Below are 21,341 nucleotides of genomic sequence, written 5' to 3' on the forward strand. Positions count from 1 at the left end.
CTCAAGATCAGAGCAGTACAGCAGGTAGACAGACAGAGGGACTGACTAACAGGCAGACATGGCGGGTATGAGGACAGACACACACTGAGAGAGGCACTCTGAAAGCTTTTCAGACCGTATCACATCGATGTGTCCGTTCTTGGCAGCGAGATGCAGAGGTGACACTCCGTTGGGGTCTGAGGGTTTCGGTTCCAACATGGCAGCACACATGTTACTGCTGAGCAGGAGCTGGACCACCTAACAGACAGACACACGGAGGTTTCACGTACAGTATGGAGTCATTTCCATTAAATTAACCAAGTCTGCAGATAACTATGTAAACACATGGCTCCCACTGAGAGGAATCTTCAAACGACCGCTGCTGAAGCCGTGTGCTCTCTTTTCTGGCTGCCAATATTTCTAAATACTGTAGACTGTACATGTGTTAGCCTCATTAAGTTACTGTTATGGTTGGTCTGACTTATGTTTATAGTTTTAGACAGTTTCTCTATCTGAAGTTTTATCTATATGCTGCTCATACACTACTGTGTCTTCTTCATTTGCTTGTGTATTTTTCTCTCCTGGTGACGCCATAAGTGAGACTTTCAAAAACACATATTTTATGGACTCTCTGTAAGTTGGAGTGTTTGTCTGGCTTTGCGTCAAGTCTACTCACGCTGACACGTCCGAATTCACAGGCGAGGTCCAGCGGTGTTTTCCCAGCTGAGTCTGAGATACACGGGTTGGACTGGTGTTGTAGCAACATCTCCGACTGCAAAACACACATATATATAAATCTTCCTGGTGCTTCTGAATTTCCCAGCTTATAACAACCATAAATCATACATGCATCATCGGGCACACATAACAGCTGGACACACCTCACAAAAAACACACATACACACACATGGCCACTATACACACACACACACAACAAAGCTACAGCACACATAGAAACAGTTACCCCATCATAGTGTCCATGCTGAGATGATAGGTGGAGAGGGATCTGTCCTTCATCTGACTGTCCGTTGACTGATGAGCCTGCCTTCAGCAGCATTTTCATTGGCTCAGTCTTCCCCTGCCATGCAGCGTAATGCAGAGGACGCATCCCTACACACACACACACACACACACAAATACACAGCCGAAGGTGACACCACAATAAAACACAGACATACAAGACCCCACAAGCACATGCACACAGACACATACAAAAAATGAGAATACAGACACATGAATGCATGCAAATACATAAACTTCATTGTTGTTGCTGTTATCGACAGACCGGTTTGCAAGCGGCCATCCAGCAGGCAAAAATACCTGTGATTTTCTTAATACGCTTTACAGTAGAAATACTAACATCAATTATTGAACTGATTAAATTACTCTTTTGGGTTCATTACCAAATGAGAACCAAAAGCCCAAGTGTTGTATTGAAAATATAGACAGAGAGCTGAAGCAGTAGTTGACCTTCAGAATATCCACAACTACACTAATGATCAATTACTTGTTTACGTCATTTTATGGGGAAAAATCCAATGGTTCCGACTTCTCAAATGTGACTATCAAAGCATCAAAGGACGTATGCATTAATCAGGAAAACAATCAGTAGATTAACTAATAATGACAACAATCATTAGTCGCAGTTCTAATGCTGCAACTATTTCTGTCGTATTCGTTTTACTGTAGCAACAGATGCAGACACAGACTCTCAGTATCCCTCTTGGAGATGCAATCTTATTGTCTTTGACATGCTTGTGACCCTTTGTGACCATGGAAGTATTGTTTGTGCAAACATAGTACTCAGGAGACAATGCTGACAAAATGCTTTAAGACAAAGGGCAAGGCAAGAAATCCCCTCTCTGAGCATGAGAGATGTTTTGCAGGAAACTGGATGTTGCAGCTTGGAGCCATGCAGGAAATGCGAAGTTCACCTGAGCACAGGACAAACATCAACCACTGAGTCATTACCAGTGCCTCTAACCAGAAGACATTAAACACCACTTTGTTGCAGTGGCTGCAAGGAGCAGTGAGCATGTATCTCATGGCAGCAGCCCAAGACCCCCAGTCTCAATACCAGCGATGAGCCACATCATCAAGCTGAATAAAGAGGCCCTCCAGGTCTGGTTGGCATGAGGGAGTCCTGACTCAGAAGAGAGGTGCTGGCAGGATAAAGAGCCACAGAGGCTGTAGTGGTTACAGAAGCTCAAGCCGGAGTATATGAAGAGATGTGATGGAAAATGACTTTCAGGCGGCCTCAGAGAGCTTCTAGAAAGTTATTTGCAAAGAGGAGGGAGGATTTCACCCAGACAGTGCAGTGAAAGAGAGACACTGAACTCGACTTGTTTGAAGATCGCTGCAGAATCACTAACTCATTTCAGGAGGCTCTTCTGGAGGATTGCTAAAGTTACGTGAGAACATGTCCTTTCTGGTGGTCAAGTTCATCCTGAAATTCCAAAGGCTCATTTGTTTAGAGTCATGTGTCCCGTGTGAATTTTAGGAATAGGATTTTGTTTGGCAGGCTGTGGTGGTCAAGAAAGACTACACCCTCAGATTAAGGAGGAGCAATGTCGGCCATGACTGGGACTTTGAACAATAAAATGGGGTTTTCTTGGAAATACTCTGTCTGCACATGTCTCTGAAATACTGTGCTGCCAGCAGTATCTTGGCAGAGTAGGTGAATACATAGTTGTTTGCCTCCTTTTCTGTTTATTCTTATTTTTTGGACAGGATATGACGCCTGGAAGCCCAGGCCTGTCCAGGCCAGAGACTTTACTTCAGGGACAGACTGATTATCGCCCTGGCAATAATCAGATCTGATAATTAGTATTAACTGATATATATTAGTATATACAAATTTCATATTCCAAAAGGTAGTGAAGTGGAAGTATAAAATAGCACAAAATCGAAATACTCTAAAGTAAATTACCTCAAAAAGTTCCTTAAAAAGTTATTTATATTCCATCACTCACTGGTTAGTCTAAATTTTCTCAATAAGACTTTCATTTCTACTGCATTTCATCTTTCATTTCCAAGTATCAGCTATTGGTATTCTTGATTGCTGATAATCTATACTGGCCCTGAAACAGAAAAACAAGACATATGAGTGAGGGATGAATCATAAACCTCCAGTAATGGATTTCGTGCCCATTTTGATGCAACAAACAAGCTGAACAGATATTTAAGTCGATGTGGCCCACTTGTGTATTTACACATCCAGCAGAAACAGAACGCAGTTGTCGTTCATTTGGACTTGTGTCTCTGGCCAAATGATGAACGTAAATCTGTTCTGGTCTTCACCAACCCCTGAAAAATGTGGCTTCTTAGCTGCTAAGTACTCCACTCGTGGGTCGCTAGCCTTGTCTGTCTGTCTGGTGGTGGGCAGGAGGAGTACAGTGGGTTAATCAGAAGGCAGCGTTGATGATCTAAGGTTTTCTGCCAGTCATTTCAAGAGGTGAGACCACCCGGTAAGGACGCCTGCCAGCTGTATACCCCTATTTTGAGACATACTGGGCACGACTGACTGGGAGCGTAGACACAGTAGGCCTACATCCTGGAGGGATTACATCTCCCATCTGCCCTGAGATTTCCTCTTCTTCTTCTGGAATCTGAAAGTACGAAATGGAAATATTTGCTGCTTTGCTGCCACTTGGCTCTCAGTCCTGCAGCCATGATGCTTTCCTCCTCTGTTGTCTGTTGTTTGCTGTGCACACAAATCTGTCACTTCTGTGTGCTGCTTATTGCATTTCCAACAAGCTCTCCTTTTATTACACAAGACAGTATTATTGGTCACACAGGGAAAGCCAGAAATGTTTTCCAAATGTTTTCTTTTTTTTTTTCAAATGTGATCGTTTTATTTGTTTGTTTGGTTTTCTCTGAGTTGTAAGGATGTGTGTACTCTGTGAACATCTGTGTGTATTTTCCTTTACCTTTGTGATCTTTAATGTCCACTGCTGCCTGGGCCTCCAGCAGCAGAGAGATCAGCTCCTTGTTCCCACTCAGAGCAGCATGGTGCAGCGGTGACAACCTTCACACAGACACAGATTATGTTTAAAAATACATATGTTCATAGAAGCAGTGTAAAACCGGAGCATAACTTTGCTGAAATAATCTTCAGCGTAAAGCAGCTCCGCCCCTCAGCTCTGTGTGAGAGACAGGAGGGGGCAAATGACCTACTTTCATTAATAAGCAATCTCTCTACCCCGAAGCCGAGTGTACACACAGCACTTCGGTCTGTGTGTGCGCGCGTGTGCGAGCGTGTGTGTCTAATGGATCCCTGGTGAATTTAAGGGCCGGGCCCTGGAGTCGAATCATCAGTCATTACACAAGGAGCTGACTCCAATTATCTGATTCCAATCAACATAATAAAAAGATCTTTGTTATCTGATGGAGCCAAATAGAACACAATCGCCAACCAAGCATGTGCACACATAAAAAGCTTAACCAATCAGGAGTCTAAATATAGCCAAAATCCATAGTTGATAACAGAACATTTTGGCAAATTAAGAGCCGGGAGACGCTGGCTTTCCTTTAAGGTAATTACAGTTTTTAGATCTGAGCACTTCAGCTGGCTACATATTTCAAAGAGAGAATTAAGCCGATTGTATTTCATAGCATATAGATCTCAGGGGGAGATTTTTTTTCCCTTTTCTTTACTCTTGTACCTTGTAACTGATAAAAAAAAAACCTGTCTGTTACGTGAGAAAATCTGAGAGGCTTGCAAGAGTTTGGTGTATTGACAGTGATGTTGTGGGATCCCGGGATTCACTTAGACATCACCTCAGCAGGGTGAAAAGTTCAACTACGGGAGGTCAGCAAAAGCACGATTTTTAGAGGGGGTGTTAAGTTACTTTTCACACATCCAGCAGCGATGGAGAAGCATTTTAATTTATTTTCATTTGTGTTATACCACATGAATGTAAGTCCAATATTCTCTCTATTTTAGCTCTGTTTTTGGTCTCCACCCCCTCCTGAGGGAAATATCCGACTATGAATCTCCTAAAGGTTCCACAGTGGTCACCACTGTGTTGCTATGCAGTGACTTTTTAGAGCTTTTTTCTCTTTTTCTCCTTAACTTGAAAAACGGCTGCCTGCTGTGGTGGAAAATTACTCTATGAGAGCAGTGAAAGTGAACCAAAACAATAGTAGTAGGCCAGACAACTAATCAATGAGATGAAACTCGCTAAAAAGCTCTGTGGAGCCTGGCAGAGCTGCTTTAGCATGATAATTCTCTTTACATTAATTATGGCAACATTCCTTTCATGTCGTCACATTGTTTTCACATTTCCATTGGACCAATTATAGCTGCTTTCCACAGGTCTTCCACATACATGTATGGGAGGGGGTGACTTCTAAGAACTGCCCTAAATACTATGCTGGCCAGTGAGGTATTTTTATATTGTTAAGATGAAAATTATTTTGAATCAAAGTACAAATCAGAGTCAACGCAGATTCAGGGATGCAACTCTTAAAATGCAATGGATAACACTGTGGTTGCTGATGTCAAGAACACAGAAAGACAGGAAGGAAACAATAAAGGAAAGAAGGAAAAACAAGGGAGGCAAAAAAAAGAATAAAATAAAAACACGTGGAACAATAGCAAGGAGGACATGAATTAGTTGCAGTCCCTCACCCATCTGCATCCTGGATGTTAACGTTCACCCGCTTCGCTGCGCCAAGGAGCTCTGAAAAACAGGGAAAAATAGAGAACAAAGGAGGGGAAGCACAAAGTCATTACAAAAACAGACTGGATTTATTCAGAGTTCACTGATTAATTTATTCTCTCCTTGCACACTTTCTAATATTTCACTCATTGCAGGGGTAGTTGACAGCTACACAAGTTTCTTCAGTCCAACAACAATGGTGGGCAAGGAGAAGTGAAAAGTGGAGAAAGGCAAAGGGGAGACAACCTCAGAAACTCACCAGGAACAGATAAAAGCCCAATCTGTACTTTTTTAACAGTAGAAATGTGCACAGAGTCTGCAATCAAATGATAAGAATTGTTACATAGGCTCGTTTTACTCCAGTGTATGGTTTTTCACCATGCAAAAACATGAATGACGTCGACTGATTTGTTGTTTAGTGTTACTGCAATCTGCCTCAGAAAAGTACTAAAATACTAAAATTTTGTTTCAGATACATGGAGTCAAATTCACACTTTTATGCACATACAACATGTATCTTTTTTTCAATCAATACACTTCCACAGAGCCAGGTTTATTTAGCTCCAGTAATTAAAATGAATGCGCTCAACAGAATCGTTGGCCTGCTTGGGAAATATGATTATTTGATTTCTTTCTGAGACTTGGAGGGAATGCTGATGTTACCCACTCACACCTGTTTGTTCAGCATGTTTGGGTGTGTATATGTGTGTGATTGTGTGAATGTGGGTGACTTTGATCTTTGACGGACGCATCAGAAAAGCTGAAGAACGCCAGCATGAAGGAAGAAGCACATTCACATGCAAACACTAACCAGTGCCAACACACACACACACACACACACACACACACGAAAGGAAAGGACGCAGAAAGCGCGGCATGTTTGTCTCTCTGCCTTTACTTTTCTTTTTTTTTTTTTTTTTGTCAAACCCTCATAATCCACGGGCCGTAATCTGTAGCTGCTCTGTAATCTGGGGAAAAGCTTCTCCCTCTCTCCCTCTGCAGCTCTATCTGCACTTCATCCCTTCATCCTGCTCTCACACTCTAATTTTCCCTGTAATTTGCTAAAGAGCGCGTGCTGATTGGTAGCTCTGCTGTTTCAGTTTACACTCTGCAGCTGACATCATTCTCCTGCGTGTGTGTGTGTGTGTGTTTATGCACGTGCAGCCCCCCCCCCCACATCTTGGATTAAAAATAAGAACCACCCTCCCCCCCCGACAGATGAATCAATGAGTGCAGCTATCTGTGTCACCATCAGACTATCAGAGAGCCACATGACCCCCCCCCCCCAAACCACAAACTTATGACAGAGCCGCGACATCCAACACCACACCCACAATTATTCTACTATCTTTTCCCCGGTGGATTATCCTGTTTTTTACTACACAAAGTCTGGATCGTGGCATTACTCAATAATGCTCCCCCGTCTGACCCGTGATGTATATTTTATGAAATCCGATGCAGCTGACTAACACGGGGCATCACTCTGCCCTCAGATATTTCATCTTTTCTCTCTAGTGTTGTGGGAGCCACAGCGGGAACAGATTTTCATCTCGAAACTCACACTCATTTCATTCATAGCCCTCTGCTCAGTTGTATCAGTTGCCTAAATGTGTGATCTTAAATTTCAGACGTATTTATTCTCCTTCTCTGACATGATCTGTGTAAGAGCACTGACATAATATTTAATTTCTGATGGTGTCCTTGGACCAGGGTTCATATTTTTTGTGATAACATTAGGTGAAACACTGCAACCGAGCCCCGGTTACCATGGCAACCCCTCAATGTGCCTTTCTCACAGACTGTCAATCACTTGGCAGGGATTACTACGATATTACTCGGCAGCATCTCCCTCCATTTGTAGCTATTTTAGAGTTTATCTGACACAGAGTCGCATCGTTCACTTTTAATTTGAGACCCTTCAGTCTTAATGGAGAGAACCAGTGAGCTGGTAGCCGCGGGCAGACTCCCCAAACCTCAGGAGAGGTGAAGTGGAGGGTTTCTCAAGGGTTCTCATTACCAGACATGTTCTGAAGTCCAGTTTCCATAACCTCTGACTTCTCCTGTCATCACGCATTTGGAGTTGCAGTGTAACACGTAGCCTAAAACAAATGCCGACGCTGACACGACTTTTCTCTTTCTGTTTTCAGACGATTGCACACATATGTTGTTGCAGCGACTGGGCTCAGGGTCACAACATGCTAACAGTGCAGGAACTTTATCACATTTTCATTCACTGCGATGGCAGAGCTGCAAGGGCCACAATCAGGGCAGTATGCACATGCACTGGATGTTTTAATACATTATAACAAGGCTTTTCTTATAGTTTGAATTACATTTTCTGGAAAATTGAGTAATTAATAATTGTTGTTACAAATGTTGCTCCTTTACTTATAATGATGATGTCATGTCCCAAAGTTAATGAGTCTGAGGCATTCGATAACTGATTAGTAAACCTTTTGAGTTAGAGTAACTGGCTTCAGGAGATTTAGTATGCATTGTTCATTGCTTTTACACAGACCTTAACTCCAGAGTGGTAATCATAAAAGCAGGAAGAGAGCAGGAAATGCACCCTTGGCCTATTGTTTAACCCAAAACTGTGAAAAAGATTGACTACAATCTCCCAGAGCCAAAGCTGGCATATGCAGATGGCTTTATGTTTTAACTTTTCTTTCTACATTTAAAGATGGTGGAGTATTTCGACGAGGTGATCAGCATTTCATGAGCAGACAAAAAAAAATGTTCACACTGCAGTGAGCTTCAGCGGCATCAAAGCGCTCCTGAGCTTAGACACAGTTGTTTACTTGATGTAACAGGAATACCAGACCTTTGGACTCCATTATGAGCTGCTACAAACTGTGCCAAAAAACTTTCAGTGTTGTTGCACTTCCGTGATAGGAGCAGACGCGTTCCAGAAATGGGTTAGTGCTCATTTCAGTTTTTTTGCAAGGGTATAAAAGAGATACAGTTATGATAAGGATGTTCTCATATCTCTACGGTAATGAAAATTATTGCAACTTAAGATAAGAGAAAAATACGCCTGACTTTGTCATCGGCTTTAAAAGGCATCGAGAGACTCAACTCAAATCTCTGTCTGAACTGATCGATTCAAACTTTAGTCCAAACTTTACTCTAGTCCAGTGTATTAGAAACATAAAGTCTGGTGATTTTCTTTATTTTTATTATTATCAACAAATCCTAAAAGAGAAAGACTGAAACCAAGTATGCATTGATCTCTCCAACAAGTTGTGTTATTGAGTGCAGCTTATCTAATAAAGCTCAAACTAAATACTTCTAAAAACCTTCTGAATGTCTGAAATATCTTAGTTATCAATCCACAGTCTATGAATTAAAATTACCAACAAGTTATTCTTGGTGTCAGGAAAGCAAGTTGAAGCTGTTTCAAGTTGCGATTCTTTGTTCATGAATATGGGTTTGTTGTGAGACCAATGAAAATGTAGGTCAGGAGATCCTGTTGGCACAACGAAATATCATTTTAGAAAGAACACACTTTACTACAAAGAAAAAAAATATATCCTGTGTGCTGGAGTATTTCTTTTTTGAGACATTCAGAGACACCAGGAAGTTACTGCCACTCGTCCTAGAAATAGTCAGGGTCACCGTAAACTGGCACTTTGAGACGCAGTTAAACTGACATTGTGATGTCTTTTTCTTTTTTTAAAATATACATTGCAATTAAAAAAAAACAGCAACAGCATCAGACACATGCCATTAATTGTAATTTTCATAATGTGACAACCTCCCCCTTTTTCTACCACAGTTGGTTCGTTCCTAAGCCTCCCCTGACACATGTGGTCAAATGTGGAGAAAATTTATAGGAAAACAACACATTTTTCCCATAAACTTTTACAGCTGGACTTCAGTGTTGCAGATGCATTATTTACATATAACATGTGCTCAATCTACACGGTGGAAGATAAACAGGCTCTGAGGGATGAACAGATTTTTCCATTAAGTGAGCCGTGGCAAATGGGAGCCTTGCAACCTTTGCCGTTTATATCGATGATGTGTTTGAGTTAAATTTTCCTTGCGTGGCATTACGTGTCCTGCAGCGGGACTGTTGGACATGGACACATTGCGATGTCGATGCTGAAACGATATACTGTGTGCAGGCCACGTCAGGGAGAAACCATGACTGGATTTCTGATGAGATAATATGAGCGGGGATGCGATCTAAAAGGAGACATTTTTCATTTCATCCTGATTTCAACGAGTTGGAGAATAAGCTCGACTGTCCGACGGTGGCAAAGGGGGGGGGACCGTGACTGTGAAGTGAAATGACCTTACATGGTCCGGCCTCCACTTCAGTTCCTTTAATCCCCTGCATCAAATTGTGACATTTTGACAGCCACTAAAGCAACTCCCTCTTACCCACATCTTTAGCATACAGTTAATAATACAAACACAGTCAGGCACATGACTAACACCTGATGTGTCAAGTGTGTTTCTGTGCACGCTTGTGTGTAACTGTGTGTGTGTGTGTGTGTGTGTACGCTGGCAGTGATTCTGCAGCAGAGAAACCTGGCTTCCTGTTCAATTATTCAAACATAAACCTGGATGCATGCAGTGAGACACTCGCTGATGCACACACGCCGTCCATAATTCACCCTTTAACCTCCTTCCATCACTTCCTGCCTCCTTACGTCCCCTCATTCACGTCTCTACGCCTCCCTCGTTCTGTCCTCCACTCGCGTTCTTTTCCTCTCCTGTTCTAAACCTCCTCCTCACCCTTACCCCCCCTCCATCCGCTGCCCACCCCCCCTTTCTCTTTGTCAGTGTGCAGTGGACTGAGCACTCAGAGCTGATCTGTTCTGGCGTTTGAGGAGAAGCATTTTTCTTTTCCATGGCACTGCTGGAATGTTCAGAGACAAACACACACGAGAGGAGAGGAGGAGGGAGTGAGAGGAGAGGAGAGGAGAGGAGAGGAGAGGAGAGGAGGGCAGATTGGAAGGGGAGAGATGGGAGGAGAGAACAGAGGAGGAGAGGGGACAGAAAAAGGAGGAAGAGAGGAAAGTAGGAGACGTGGATGGGAGAGAAGAGGACCGAAGAAACACAGAAGAGGAAACAAGAGGGGAAGAGACTAAACTGGAGGAGAGGAAAGCAGGAGATATGAGAGAGGGAAGAGGAGGGAGAAGAAAACGAGTAGAGAGAGGAAATAGGAGGAGAGGAGGAGAAAAGGCAAGAGGAAAACAGAGGGCTCACTCTGTGAGGAGAGGAAAGAGGAAAGCATGGGGGAGGAGAAAACACGAGAAAAGAATAAATGGGAAAAGAGGAGCGGAGAAAAGAGGGAAGTAGGCTACGAGAGATGAGAGGAAGCAGAAGGGCATGCAAAAGGAGGAGAGGAGCGAAATTCAGAGCAGAGGAATGGAGAGGGGCCCAGTGATGAAATGGTAGAGGAGGAGAGCATTTTCAAGGCTGTAATTGAAATCTAATTATCACCTCAAGTCCCAGCTGACTCCACGTCAAGCACCCGCACACACACACACACACACACACACACACACACACACACACACACATTTGAGCGCCACGTATGCGCACACATGCAAATGTCTGCACGTGTACGATCATCACATTATTACCACTAACATCTGGCGTCTTCACACACCAATAATCCCCCTGTCCCGAGAGCAGTGTAGGACCTTCGTGTACTTTCACCTCTCACACGCATCACACACACACACATACTAATACACATATCCTCTTCGGTGCGCACACACACACATTTACATATTTTTGTGCATCCATGCAGCCACATGCATGCAGAAATGATCAGTGGTGGGGAATGTGTGACAAGCGTTTCTTCATTTCTAATTAGATTCTTGTGACTGTTTTCACACATGTGCAACGTCATCACTATCACACACCCAACGTCATAGCACAAACACACACGTTCATGCAGGAAAGCACACACACACACACATGCACAGAACCACAGTGCACCATTTGGGCTAAATGGCATCACATCGGATTTGTCCTGCACTGTCCTGACCTGGTAATGACAGGTTGTGTGTGTGTGTGTGTGTGTGTGTGTGTGTCTGAGGAGGATGGAGGGATACTGACTGGCTTTCCCTGGCCGAGGTCTCTGTAGAAGCCGCTGAGCTGTCAGCAAGTCCTCGGTCTTCACGGCCTGGAGCAGCTCCTGGTCCTTCCCCATGTCCCCTCCGTCCCGCCTCGGTCCGCTCGGTCCCGCTCTCTTCCTCTGAGCGCCCCTCTCTCCTCCGTTAATCCGCTGCTACATCCTGCTGCTGCCGCTCCGGGCCTCCCGCTGGAGCTGAGGCGCGGAGGGATGGATGCTGCCGGGAGTGGGATGCTCAGCTTCGGCCAGGCGTCCAGCACAAGTCCCTCCCTGCCTCCCCTCCAGGCGCTGCTACCGACTCTCACCGACCGCCAACCGACCCACCGGACCTCGATCTCTGTCGGGATGCTCTCTGGCCGCGCAGGAACACTCTCTCCACAGATTCTCTCCGTGACGATTTTACCGGGTCTACGTGCGTGCCGTGCGTGAAAACGGTGGATCTCGAGCGCCCTCCTATACACTGGGTCAAATCCGCACCGCTGAAATCTCACGAGCCCTCAATCCGCAGAATAACACGCGCGGGTCGTTGATGTTTAACGTGTGACCGCTGTCGCCGCCGCGGCGCTGGACCAGCTCGCGCCAGCTCCGGCGCGCGCACACTAAGACACACACACCCACACACACACACGTACACGCATATAAACTGTCACATATGACATTACATACACACGAGCTACAAGTGCGCGCGCCAATCCAGTTGTTGTAATCCCAGTTCGCATGTTTGCGCGCGTGCGTGCGGACAAGCCACGAGAGGTCGTTTGACACAATGATGGGCTCTGTCGCGTGCGAGAGGTGCACTCAGGGCGCGGGACAGCGGGAGGCAGAGTCCGGGACCGCGCGGGCCCATGAGACACTCAGCACAGCCGCTCAGTGTGGACAGACGCTGCATAGTGATCCGTCATGATTAGAATAAAGCAGCTTAATTTTTACCCCCTTCTTTATTTTGTTCGTGTTCAAATTGATTTATCTTCTGTTTGAGCTTTGACACTTTCCCCTCGGTGTCTTTTTATATTACCTTACTGCGTTTTTTTAATGACCATTATTATGTCTCTGAACTTTTAATTGTTTTTCTTGTTGAAAGGTGCCAAACAAATAACCCGGCCTTGCGTCGATGTGTGCGGTGATGGTTTTACGTCAACATGTTTAAGGTTAATGAGACAGAGATAATTTGAGGGCAGGAAAAGTGTGTGTGTGTGTGTCCCTGGTGCAAGGCTAATTTAGGCTTAAAGGGGGCCACGGCTAGTCAGATTTAGGACAGGAAGTGGAGCACATGACAGAAGACTAGTGCTTGATAAAAAGAATCAAAACTGTGTGAATGATTATGTTTTATTTGTGCATGTTTCTCTTCTCTTCTCGAATGTTGTTCACTTGAGAGTCAGCAACAAACAGGGCCGGATTAACCCACCAGGGGGACCAAAGGGCCTCAAAATGAGCTGTGGGCCCCAGCTGAGTTTAGATACAATTAGATTAAACATAAATTAATTTGAGAACATGAACTGTATTCAGTGAAATAGTTAAATTGTTAAATAGTGGCTAATGCTACACAGCAATATCTTTAAACAATAAAGTGTGTTCATTTCTTGTGTGCTAACTACAAAAACAGTAAACTATAAAGATAAGTAGATTAAACTTCACAAAGTTAGTAAACAGTATGAATTATTATATAGTGTTGCATATTGCAACAGGCCGAAGAGTCTACAGCCATGATAGCAGCTCTATGAGGCACAGCTGTTCTTTGAGCTAAATGTTAATGACAGCATGCTAACATGGTGACAGTGATAATGTTCACGCTGGTGTGACCATCTTAGTTTAGTGTGTTAGCATAAGCAATTAATGCTAAACACAAAGTATCGTTGAGGCTAATGGAAATGTCATTATTTTTTCAAATATTTGGTTAAAAATAAAAGTGTCAAATAAATTAAAATTTTGTCCTGAAGATGGCGCTAGAGGGATCACCAAAGTTATGGCCTTTCTTCTGTGTGGGACATACAAATGTGTAACGAATTTCATGTCAATCCTTTTTGAGATATTTCAATCTGGACCAAAGCCGTGAACCGACAGACCAACACTGACATCCTGCTAGCCTGGTTGAAAATAAAAAAGCCTTTTACAGGGAAATTTCAAGGAAGAACAACAGACAATTTCAACTTGCATTTCATGTCCGCCTCTGGGTAGGTGTGCCAGATGCCACACAGAAACAAAATTTATTCCTTTCACTTCTACTGCAAACTAACTACGTTTTCATCAGCGTAATAATGTGACACCTCAAGATAAACAAACAGGGGCCTTTGGGAACTCGGAGACCCTGGTGCTCCGGACCAGTTGCCCCTTTTGCCCGCTCAGTAGTTCAGCCTTCACACATATTATAACTTATAAAATTGAGATTTTAATTCATCAAACACAAATAAAGTTTTGCAAAGCGTTACATTCTTGTACAATTGTCACAGGACTGAAGACAGTAACTACGTGTGTGAAATGATTTCAAATGCTGATGAATAGTTAAAAATGCATTAATAAATACATTCATAGTACAGTTGAATCACATGGCTACATGTAGAGTGAAAGAACACATAAACTCTCCAGATCCACTATTGCCAACCGCCGCTGGCAGCCAGAGATACAAACATAAAGTTACCTGCTGCAACTCTAGCTGGAAAAAGATATTAACAAGTCACAGGTATTTTTTATCAGTAGGTGGAGACCAAAACTACAGAAGATGAGAGCAACTGTGGGTTATCTTATTATCTCGGGATAACAAAGTCCCTTTCTGATATTTCTCATTATTATGTAATAACAAAGGTAATTTTTGTGTGAGACCTTCATTCAAATCAGCCTTCCTCATTTAATACATAACTTAAAGGTGTAATATGCAGCAAGTATCTATAAAACAACAACAACATACAGAATCACAAAGTCATTTCTCTTTTTTATGTGCCTCTAGAAGTGGTGTGGTGCTCCCTGTGTCTTCCACACGCCATTTGTCAACGACGTTTGTTGATCTCAAACATGATCCTAAAGAAATGTCAGTTTTGATCATACTTGACTGCATTGCCAAACTTTTGTCTGATAGCACAAAGAGGAAGAGAGGTGACAGTCAGTGCAAAGAGGCAGAGAGGAGGGAGGAGAGAACGAGGACAGAGAGAGCAGGAAGAACCAGGTGAGAAAGTGGACAGATAGTGATGTCAAGATTGCTATAGTGGAAAAACAGGAAGTGTTTTTCTGAAAGGAATCATCCCTGGCATGTGCAAAGACCCTACCCCTCTGCCTTTATTTCCTTATTTTGCCACTACCTATACTACTTAGTACTATATAAATCTACTGACCAAACTTGTTGCCTGTCTGTCTGGCATAAAGACATGAAGGTCAGAGCTACAGACAGGCAGGCCGAGCCGAAGCACAGAGTGAAACGACGAAACCTGCACTTCGATTGTGTTCGCACAAAATCTGCAAACAACCTGTTGCTTTCTTGGGAAAAGGAGTTATTTGTCTCATTATCCTGAGATAAGTTTTCCCTTGATAATCCACCCATTTTCTATACCGCTTATCCGTCAGGGTCGCGGGGGAGCTGGAGCCTATCCCAGCTGACTACGGGCGAGAGGCGGGGTTCATCCTGGATTGGTCGCCAGTCAATCGCAGGGCCAACACACAAAGACAAACAACCACACACTCTCACACTCACACCTAGGGGCAATTTAGAGTAGCCAGTTAACCTAATGTGCATGTTTTTGGTATTGTGGGAGGAAGCCGGAGTACCCGGAGAAAACCCACGCAGGCACAGGGAGAACATGCAAACTCCACATAGAAGGGCCCAGACCGGGATTCGAACCTGGAACCCTCGTGCTATGAGGCGACAGTGCTAACCACTGCACCACCGTGCCGCCCCTCCCTTGATAATGAGACCTCAAATTATCAGGAATTGCAACAAATGACAGCTGCGATGCCTACATTTCGAACCGAGTAAAAGAAGAGAGAATAAAGAAACCGTTCACTAATATTTTAGCCTTAAGGTTGTACAGCGGTGATACAGCAGTTTCCTTTGATGTTGTTTTGCTCCGGAGGGGCCAAATATCAATGAATGCAACTTTAAAGAGCACCATTTGCATTTCTACGTACGCATACTGAAGGCCAGGATGATTACGCAGGATTTGTTGAAACAGGCTTTGTATATCCAGACAATAAATGCGTATTTCAACTGATAAGGTTCCATGTGTACCATGTTGATGATGAGTGCAAATAATACTTGAAGACGTTTAAATCACATACCCAAGCCACATACCACTGACATTTGTTAACATGAAAAACATCTTCACTCTGTCCACATGTGTCTATGTACAATGAGGGTAGGCAAGAATATAGTTTTTAACTTGAATGCTGAGTCCAGGTAAGGCGCTCATGTTTTCTGCTCCGTATGAGCGTATAAGAGCCCTCCTGCACATCTGCTTCAGGTGCTCCGGACGCTGCTTGCGGTAGGGAACCGTCAGCTTGCAGGACGAGCGGGTGTAATAAGTGAGCAGATCGAAGAGTGAAGCAAAAGTCCTGCGGCTGCCGTACAGACTGAAGTGCAGGTTGTTCAGCTGGACACGAATACTAGTTGGGCCGTCGTCGCTTTGGTAACTCAGAGTGAAGAAAACATCTGGCTGGCCGCTGTCTCTGCACCAACACAGCAGCACACAATCACTTTCCGCACATTAACGTAGCGTTTATATTTGACAATTTTTTAGAGTTTCAGACTTCGTGAATGAGCTATAAATCTACTGGATGCCAATTTTAATTGTCCGTACTTCACCCTTAATTTAGCAAAATAAGTCTCATTTAGATGGGAAAGAGAACAGTACAAAAGAACGTGAAACACATCACTACAATTCTCAAAGCGGTAGATTACCTGATGAGGAAGGTGCCCAGAGGAGCATCACTGAGTATTTTGTGTGCCTCCTCCATGGTCATTGATCCCCAGTAATAACCACTGTGCTGGAGCTGCAGGTAAGTGTGTCTCACTAGTTTATACTCGGCTGCACTGCTGAATGGACGGAGGTGTGTGGGCAAGCTCTCAGCATTGGATCCATTCAGTGCCTGCAGCAAACGAGGTATTAAAACTTATCAGTCAATGTGTACAGGCAGTGCAGAGTCGTGACTGATGTTGCTCATACAAATCTGACTTTCTCAGGCTCGGGCATCCTGGAACTGCTATTAATCTGTAAGACTTTAATGACCCGGATGTTGTTTCTCGGGTTGCTTTTTCCTTATTGAGGAAGGTTGCTGGGACTATAATCAGCCTGAAATGAATACCTGCAGGTACAGCTCAGGGCTGGAAAAGAGGATTAAAATTAAATGAAATAAAACCGCCGTGAATAAATTCAGCTGGCTGTTGTACCTCAGACGCTGATTTCAAATAACAAAAACTCAAAAACTGAATTTCCAAAGGCACTTTTCCAACATTAACTTGTTTCTCTGGGATGATTTTTATCCACACAATTTAATTCCTCCAGTTTTAGTCTATTTAGGTTTATGAAGCAACTTGCAATGTTTGTTTTGACAGATTTATTATTATTGTTATTATTATTATTATCACTACACTGCACACTGTTAAACACTGCAGCAGAAGCTTACAGATCCTGTGTTCAAATGCTAACATCGGATTGATCAGAAAAAGTTTCCATGCCAGCATTCAAAGTCCGAAGATAAACTATTTTGAGTTGAGTTTCCAAACGGTGATGCCGTGTGAACCACAGAGTTAGTGTGGGCTAAAAAACTTATCATGTTTGTGGTTCATTTGAAATTGTTTTATTTCAATACTTATTTAGGTCTTCGGCTTCTCCTTCCTGTTTTTCTCATTATTATTATTGTTATCTATCACACCTTCTTTGGCTGGAACATAATAACTAGAAACAATCTTTATTGTTGTTGTTGTTGTTGTTGTTATGTAGTGTACAGCGGGAACAACACTGCTCAGTCCAAAACTCATGTAGAAAGTTTTGTTAGTTGTCATTAATAAAGTGATGAATCATCTCGTAACCGCGCTTTAAAAAAGTGTTTCCAGACGTTAGTTCGGACGGCCATTCAACAGCTGTGGTCACCAGCAGGTTCAGATTATTAATACAAAATATAATTTAAAAATACATTAGGATGATTTCTTACAGGATAATCAATAGTGTATAAAGTATTTCTGATTAGCCCCACCTGCACCAGCATTAACGTGGTGCTTGCACATTCATGCACCAACAATTAGAATCAATTACGTGTTGGCCAGGTGGCATAATGAGTGCTTTTTGTACTTTAAGTATATTTCGATGCTAATAACTTTTGTTTTTGTTAACAGTTAAAACTAAAATTATTAATGAATGCAGAACTGGTCGTACATTTAAGGATAAAATCCTGGTGTTTTGATTTCTGACTTTAATTTGCTCGAACTTTCTGTCCATTAACTTTTCTAAAACTTTGAAACTTTGATTACTGACCTGCTGCCAGGAGTCAGTCTCATCCTCTAAGCTGAGTCTGTCCCAGTCCAGCAAACCAAGCACGCTCTCTGTCGGCTGTTGTCTCTCTGGGTTCGCTTTCTCCAGGCTCTGTGCTCGTTCAGGTTCTGCAGGCTCCTCGGGGGGTTGATTGTGGCCCTGTGTCTCAGTTGCACGGTTCTGTTTCTGGCGCTGTGGTACTGTTCTATCAAGATCGTCTCTGACCATATTACAAAGGAGAACCCTCCTCTTGACCTCCCGTTGCACCAGTTCCTCCGCTCGTCCCCGGCAGGTCCTCCATCACTGATTCCTTTCCGGTCGGTCATCTGCTGCTCTGAGACTCCATGTTGCTCAAACAGCAGCTTGAGATTTTAATCTTTAAGACTTCTCAACAAAACCACAAAGTATCTGCTTTGTCATCTGTCCTTGAGGGGCCTTCACTGAAAAGTCCGATGGCCTGAAATGCAAAACGGCGAACACAGTTATCGTTTTAAACCTGCTTTGACTGGCTGTTGTCCACTTGGAGGCAGCAGAAACAAGCTGTGATCACACCAGTCACATGTCAATAACTCTGAATCAAGGGTGTCGTGATGTACAGATCCTGAGACGTTAAAATAAAAAGAAATATTGATGTTGTGTTCATAACACATACATGATTTCATATAAATAATCCAGTGCAGATGTCAGGCCTCACAGATCCTTTGTTTGTTATCTGGTTTCTTTTTCTCTAATCAGTAAGTGTAATTGTTCCTGTGGCACGTCGTCCTTCCCTTGAGGTTACAGGCATAATCATATAGTGAAAATCTGATATCACGACAGCCCTGCTTTCGATTTATATGAAACAAGAGCACATTATTTGCAGGCCCAGCGGTTATTATCACTCATCTGAAGTCCTGTTTGTGTCCACCTGATGAATGTGAGTGCAGTGTTCTCTGTGTTTTCGTCTCTGCTGAACCTGGAGCTGAACGGGTGGTGCACATTGGGTGCTTTTTGAGCCATTCAGGCTGAAACTACATAAGGAGAGCGTAAAAAGGCGAAGCTGTGGACCGGACAGCTAAACGCTGAGCTGAAACTCAATACACGCCGATGGGAAGTGGCAGATTCACACTCACTGTCGGTCTGTCACATGCTTTTCATACATTTTTTATTGTAAAAATATCCACTATGGCTGCCTTATCTCCACTGCATGCTGTGTGTGTGTGTGTGTGTGAACAGGATAAGAGGTCATGTGACTGCCAATAAAACCACACATTTTTGTGTCACTGGGAAGGGCAGATATCATATAGCTGTTGCCGACAGTGTAACACTTTCACTTTCTCTGTTGAGCAAAAAGAAATCTTTGGTTTTTCACTGCGTGGTTCTTCGGGTTTTCTGGTATGAGATTATCCCAACATGCTGGTTTGAATTTATCTCTAAAGCTGCTGCCCGGAGTCACAAAGTGTCTCAAGACAAAAGATAAGAGAAAGACTCAAAATATAAATAAAATGTGTGAATATAAAACTTCTAATTCACGCTAGTTACTTACTAATACTTCTAGCTTATGCGTGAGTATATAAGTGTACTTTCACCGCAGTACTTTTTTCTGTTTTAAGTTTGACATACAGTATATATTTCTCAGACACACTCATAGCCCGTTTACAAGAAGAAACCTTCGCCGTCCTGTCATTAACTGTTCCTCCTTTTCATTTTCTGCTTTGCCTCCTCTCTCAGACGGTGAGGAGCGCATCACACGGCAAACATTGTTCTTTCCAGACCTCAGCCCAAATCACATCTAAGTGTCTGTGACCAGCTGAATCCAGTCTGCACTGGGTTGTGTGGCTTTTTTTTTGTATCTCTAAGACAATCTCTATTGTTAAAGTTCTTGAAATGATGAAATGAAACAATGACTGTGAGGTTTAACTTTCAGTTTGAGGGGTTACACATCCACGTCGGGGGAATGTCAGCCTGCCTGGGTTTTACAGCTGGCACTCCGGCGGGAACCGGGGACTGGGGACTGGGGACAGGGGACTGGGGACAGGGGACAGGGCTGCGAACCCTGTAGCCTGCAACAACAGTGGAGGTCAACACCCTCAAAGTAAAACTCAAAGTCACCACTTAAACCTCGCAGCTATTGTGTCACTTGTCATCCAGAGAGAACAAACAAAAAAACATGTGAGAGTCTCAATATCGACGAGCTGCAGAAAAGTCCTGCAAAAGAGTTCAAAAACTGAACCAGAATCCAATCCGATTAACCATCAGTTCTGCATGCTCTTTAAAGTATAATGAGGAAATACGCTGTGCTGAAGACACTGGGATCGATGTGGGTTCGGGTTTTTTGTCCACAACTATCGGAAATCTAAAGGTGTTCGTTTTCGTATTGATTTTATATTCTTCCAACATTACAACAAGCCACACGGCGAGAGCGCCCGATTCACAACAATGTGCGCGTTTTCTATGCGTTGGGACTGTTAGATTCCGTCGTTACACTCAATAAGCTTGCCCTAATTAGCCTAGATAGTAAAATATGAATCAAACGAAAGGCTTATTACTTACTTGCAGTAGCTGTCTGTCGGTGGCAGCTCCTCTTGAGGAGAAACATCACACTGTCAGTTAAAGTTTGCAGCGCGCTGGAGGCAGGACCGCTGCGTCTGACAGGGCTGATGTGTCTCCACAACGCGCTTCACTTCGCCTTTCTGGCCGCTTCTCCAATCAGGGATTGGTTTCATTTGCCACTAGAACCGCATTCACGCGAACACTGAAAAAAAAAAAAATAAAAAAATAATAGTGATAATTGAAAAAAAAAAAACGTTCAGGTGTTGGTGGCTTTTTGCTTTCGCTTTCACTTCGGTCTGAATTTCTCTGAAATCACGTGATGTGCCAGCATTGGGAGCGCTTTAGTACGCGTGACTCTCTCTCTCTCTCTCTCTCTCCCTCTGCATGTTTGTGTGTGTGTGTGTGTGTGTGTGTGTGTGTGTGTGTGTGCAGCTTGCGGGCAAGACATGATCTTTGTTATGCATTTAGCTTTTCAATTGAGCGGGACAGCAATGTAGAGCAATTAGTCTGAATGTAGCTGAATGGGAGCGTGTTGTCAGCGCGCCAGACGTTATGATTCACCAGTACACAACCACTGAATACAAGCTACATTTGGAAACTGCGTGACAAGAAAATTAG

At 43.4% G+C, this 21,341-nt stretch overlaps 2 protein-coding genes across 3 annotated transcripts in view; both read right to left on the reverse strand.

The window, feature by feature from the left end:
• LOC124049845 (caskin-1-like) overlaps positions 1 to 15,383 on the reverse strand; it is a 32,204-nt gene extending 16,821 nt beyond the window's left edge. For both annotated transcript variants that reach the window (XM_046371941.1, XM_046371931.1), the window contains exons 1-6: positions 11,724 to 15,383; positions 5,612 to 5,663; positions 3,909 to 4,006; positions 944 to 1,089; positions 656 to 751; positions 116 to 237 (exon numbers count right to left, since the gene is read on the reverse strand). In XM_046371941.1, coding sequence (XP_046227897.1) covers positions 116 to 237; positions 656 to 751; positions 944 to 1,089; positions 3,909 to 4,006; positions 5,612 to 5,663; positions 11,724 to 11,817 — 608 coding nt within the window. In that variant the 5' untranslated portion in view covers positions 11,818 to 15,383. The remainder of the gene's footprint in view (positions 1 to 115; positions 238 to 655; positions 752 to 943; positions 1,090 to 3,908; positions 4,007 to 5,611; positions 5,664 to 11,723) is intronic.
• A 114-nt stretch (positions 15,384 to 15,497) lies between these two features.
• On the reverse strand, positions 15,498 to 20,933 carry LOC124049855 (suppressor of cytokine signaling 1-like). Its single transcript, XM_046371954.1, has 4 exons — positions 20,724 to 20,933; positions 18,195 to 18,648; positions 16,622 to 16,809; positions 15,498 to 16,389 (listed from the first exon to the last, which is right to left on the reverse strand). The coding sequence occupies exons 2-4, from the start codon at positions 18,417 to 18,419 to the stop codon at positions 16,065 to 16,067; spliced, it is 738 nt and encodes a 245-aa protein (XP_046227910.1). The 5' UTR covers positions 18,420 to 18,648; positions 20,724 to 20,933; the 3' UTR covers positions 15,498 to 16,064.
• Between the last annotated feature and the right edge of the window lie 408 nt (positions 20,934 to 21,341).

This window comes from Scatophagus argus, chromosome 2, assembly GCF_020382885.2.
Source record: "Scatophagus argus isolate fScaArg1 chromosome 2, fScaArg1.pri, whole genome shotgun sequence".
NCBI classification, from domain to species: Eukaryota; Metazoa; Chordata; class Actinopteri; family Scatophagidae; genus Scatophagus; species Scatophagus argus.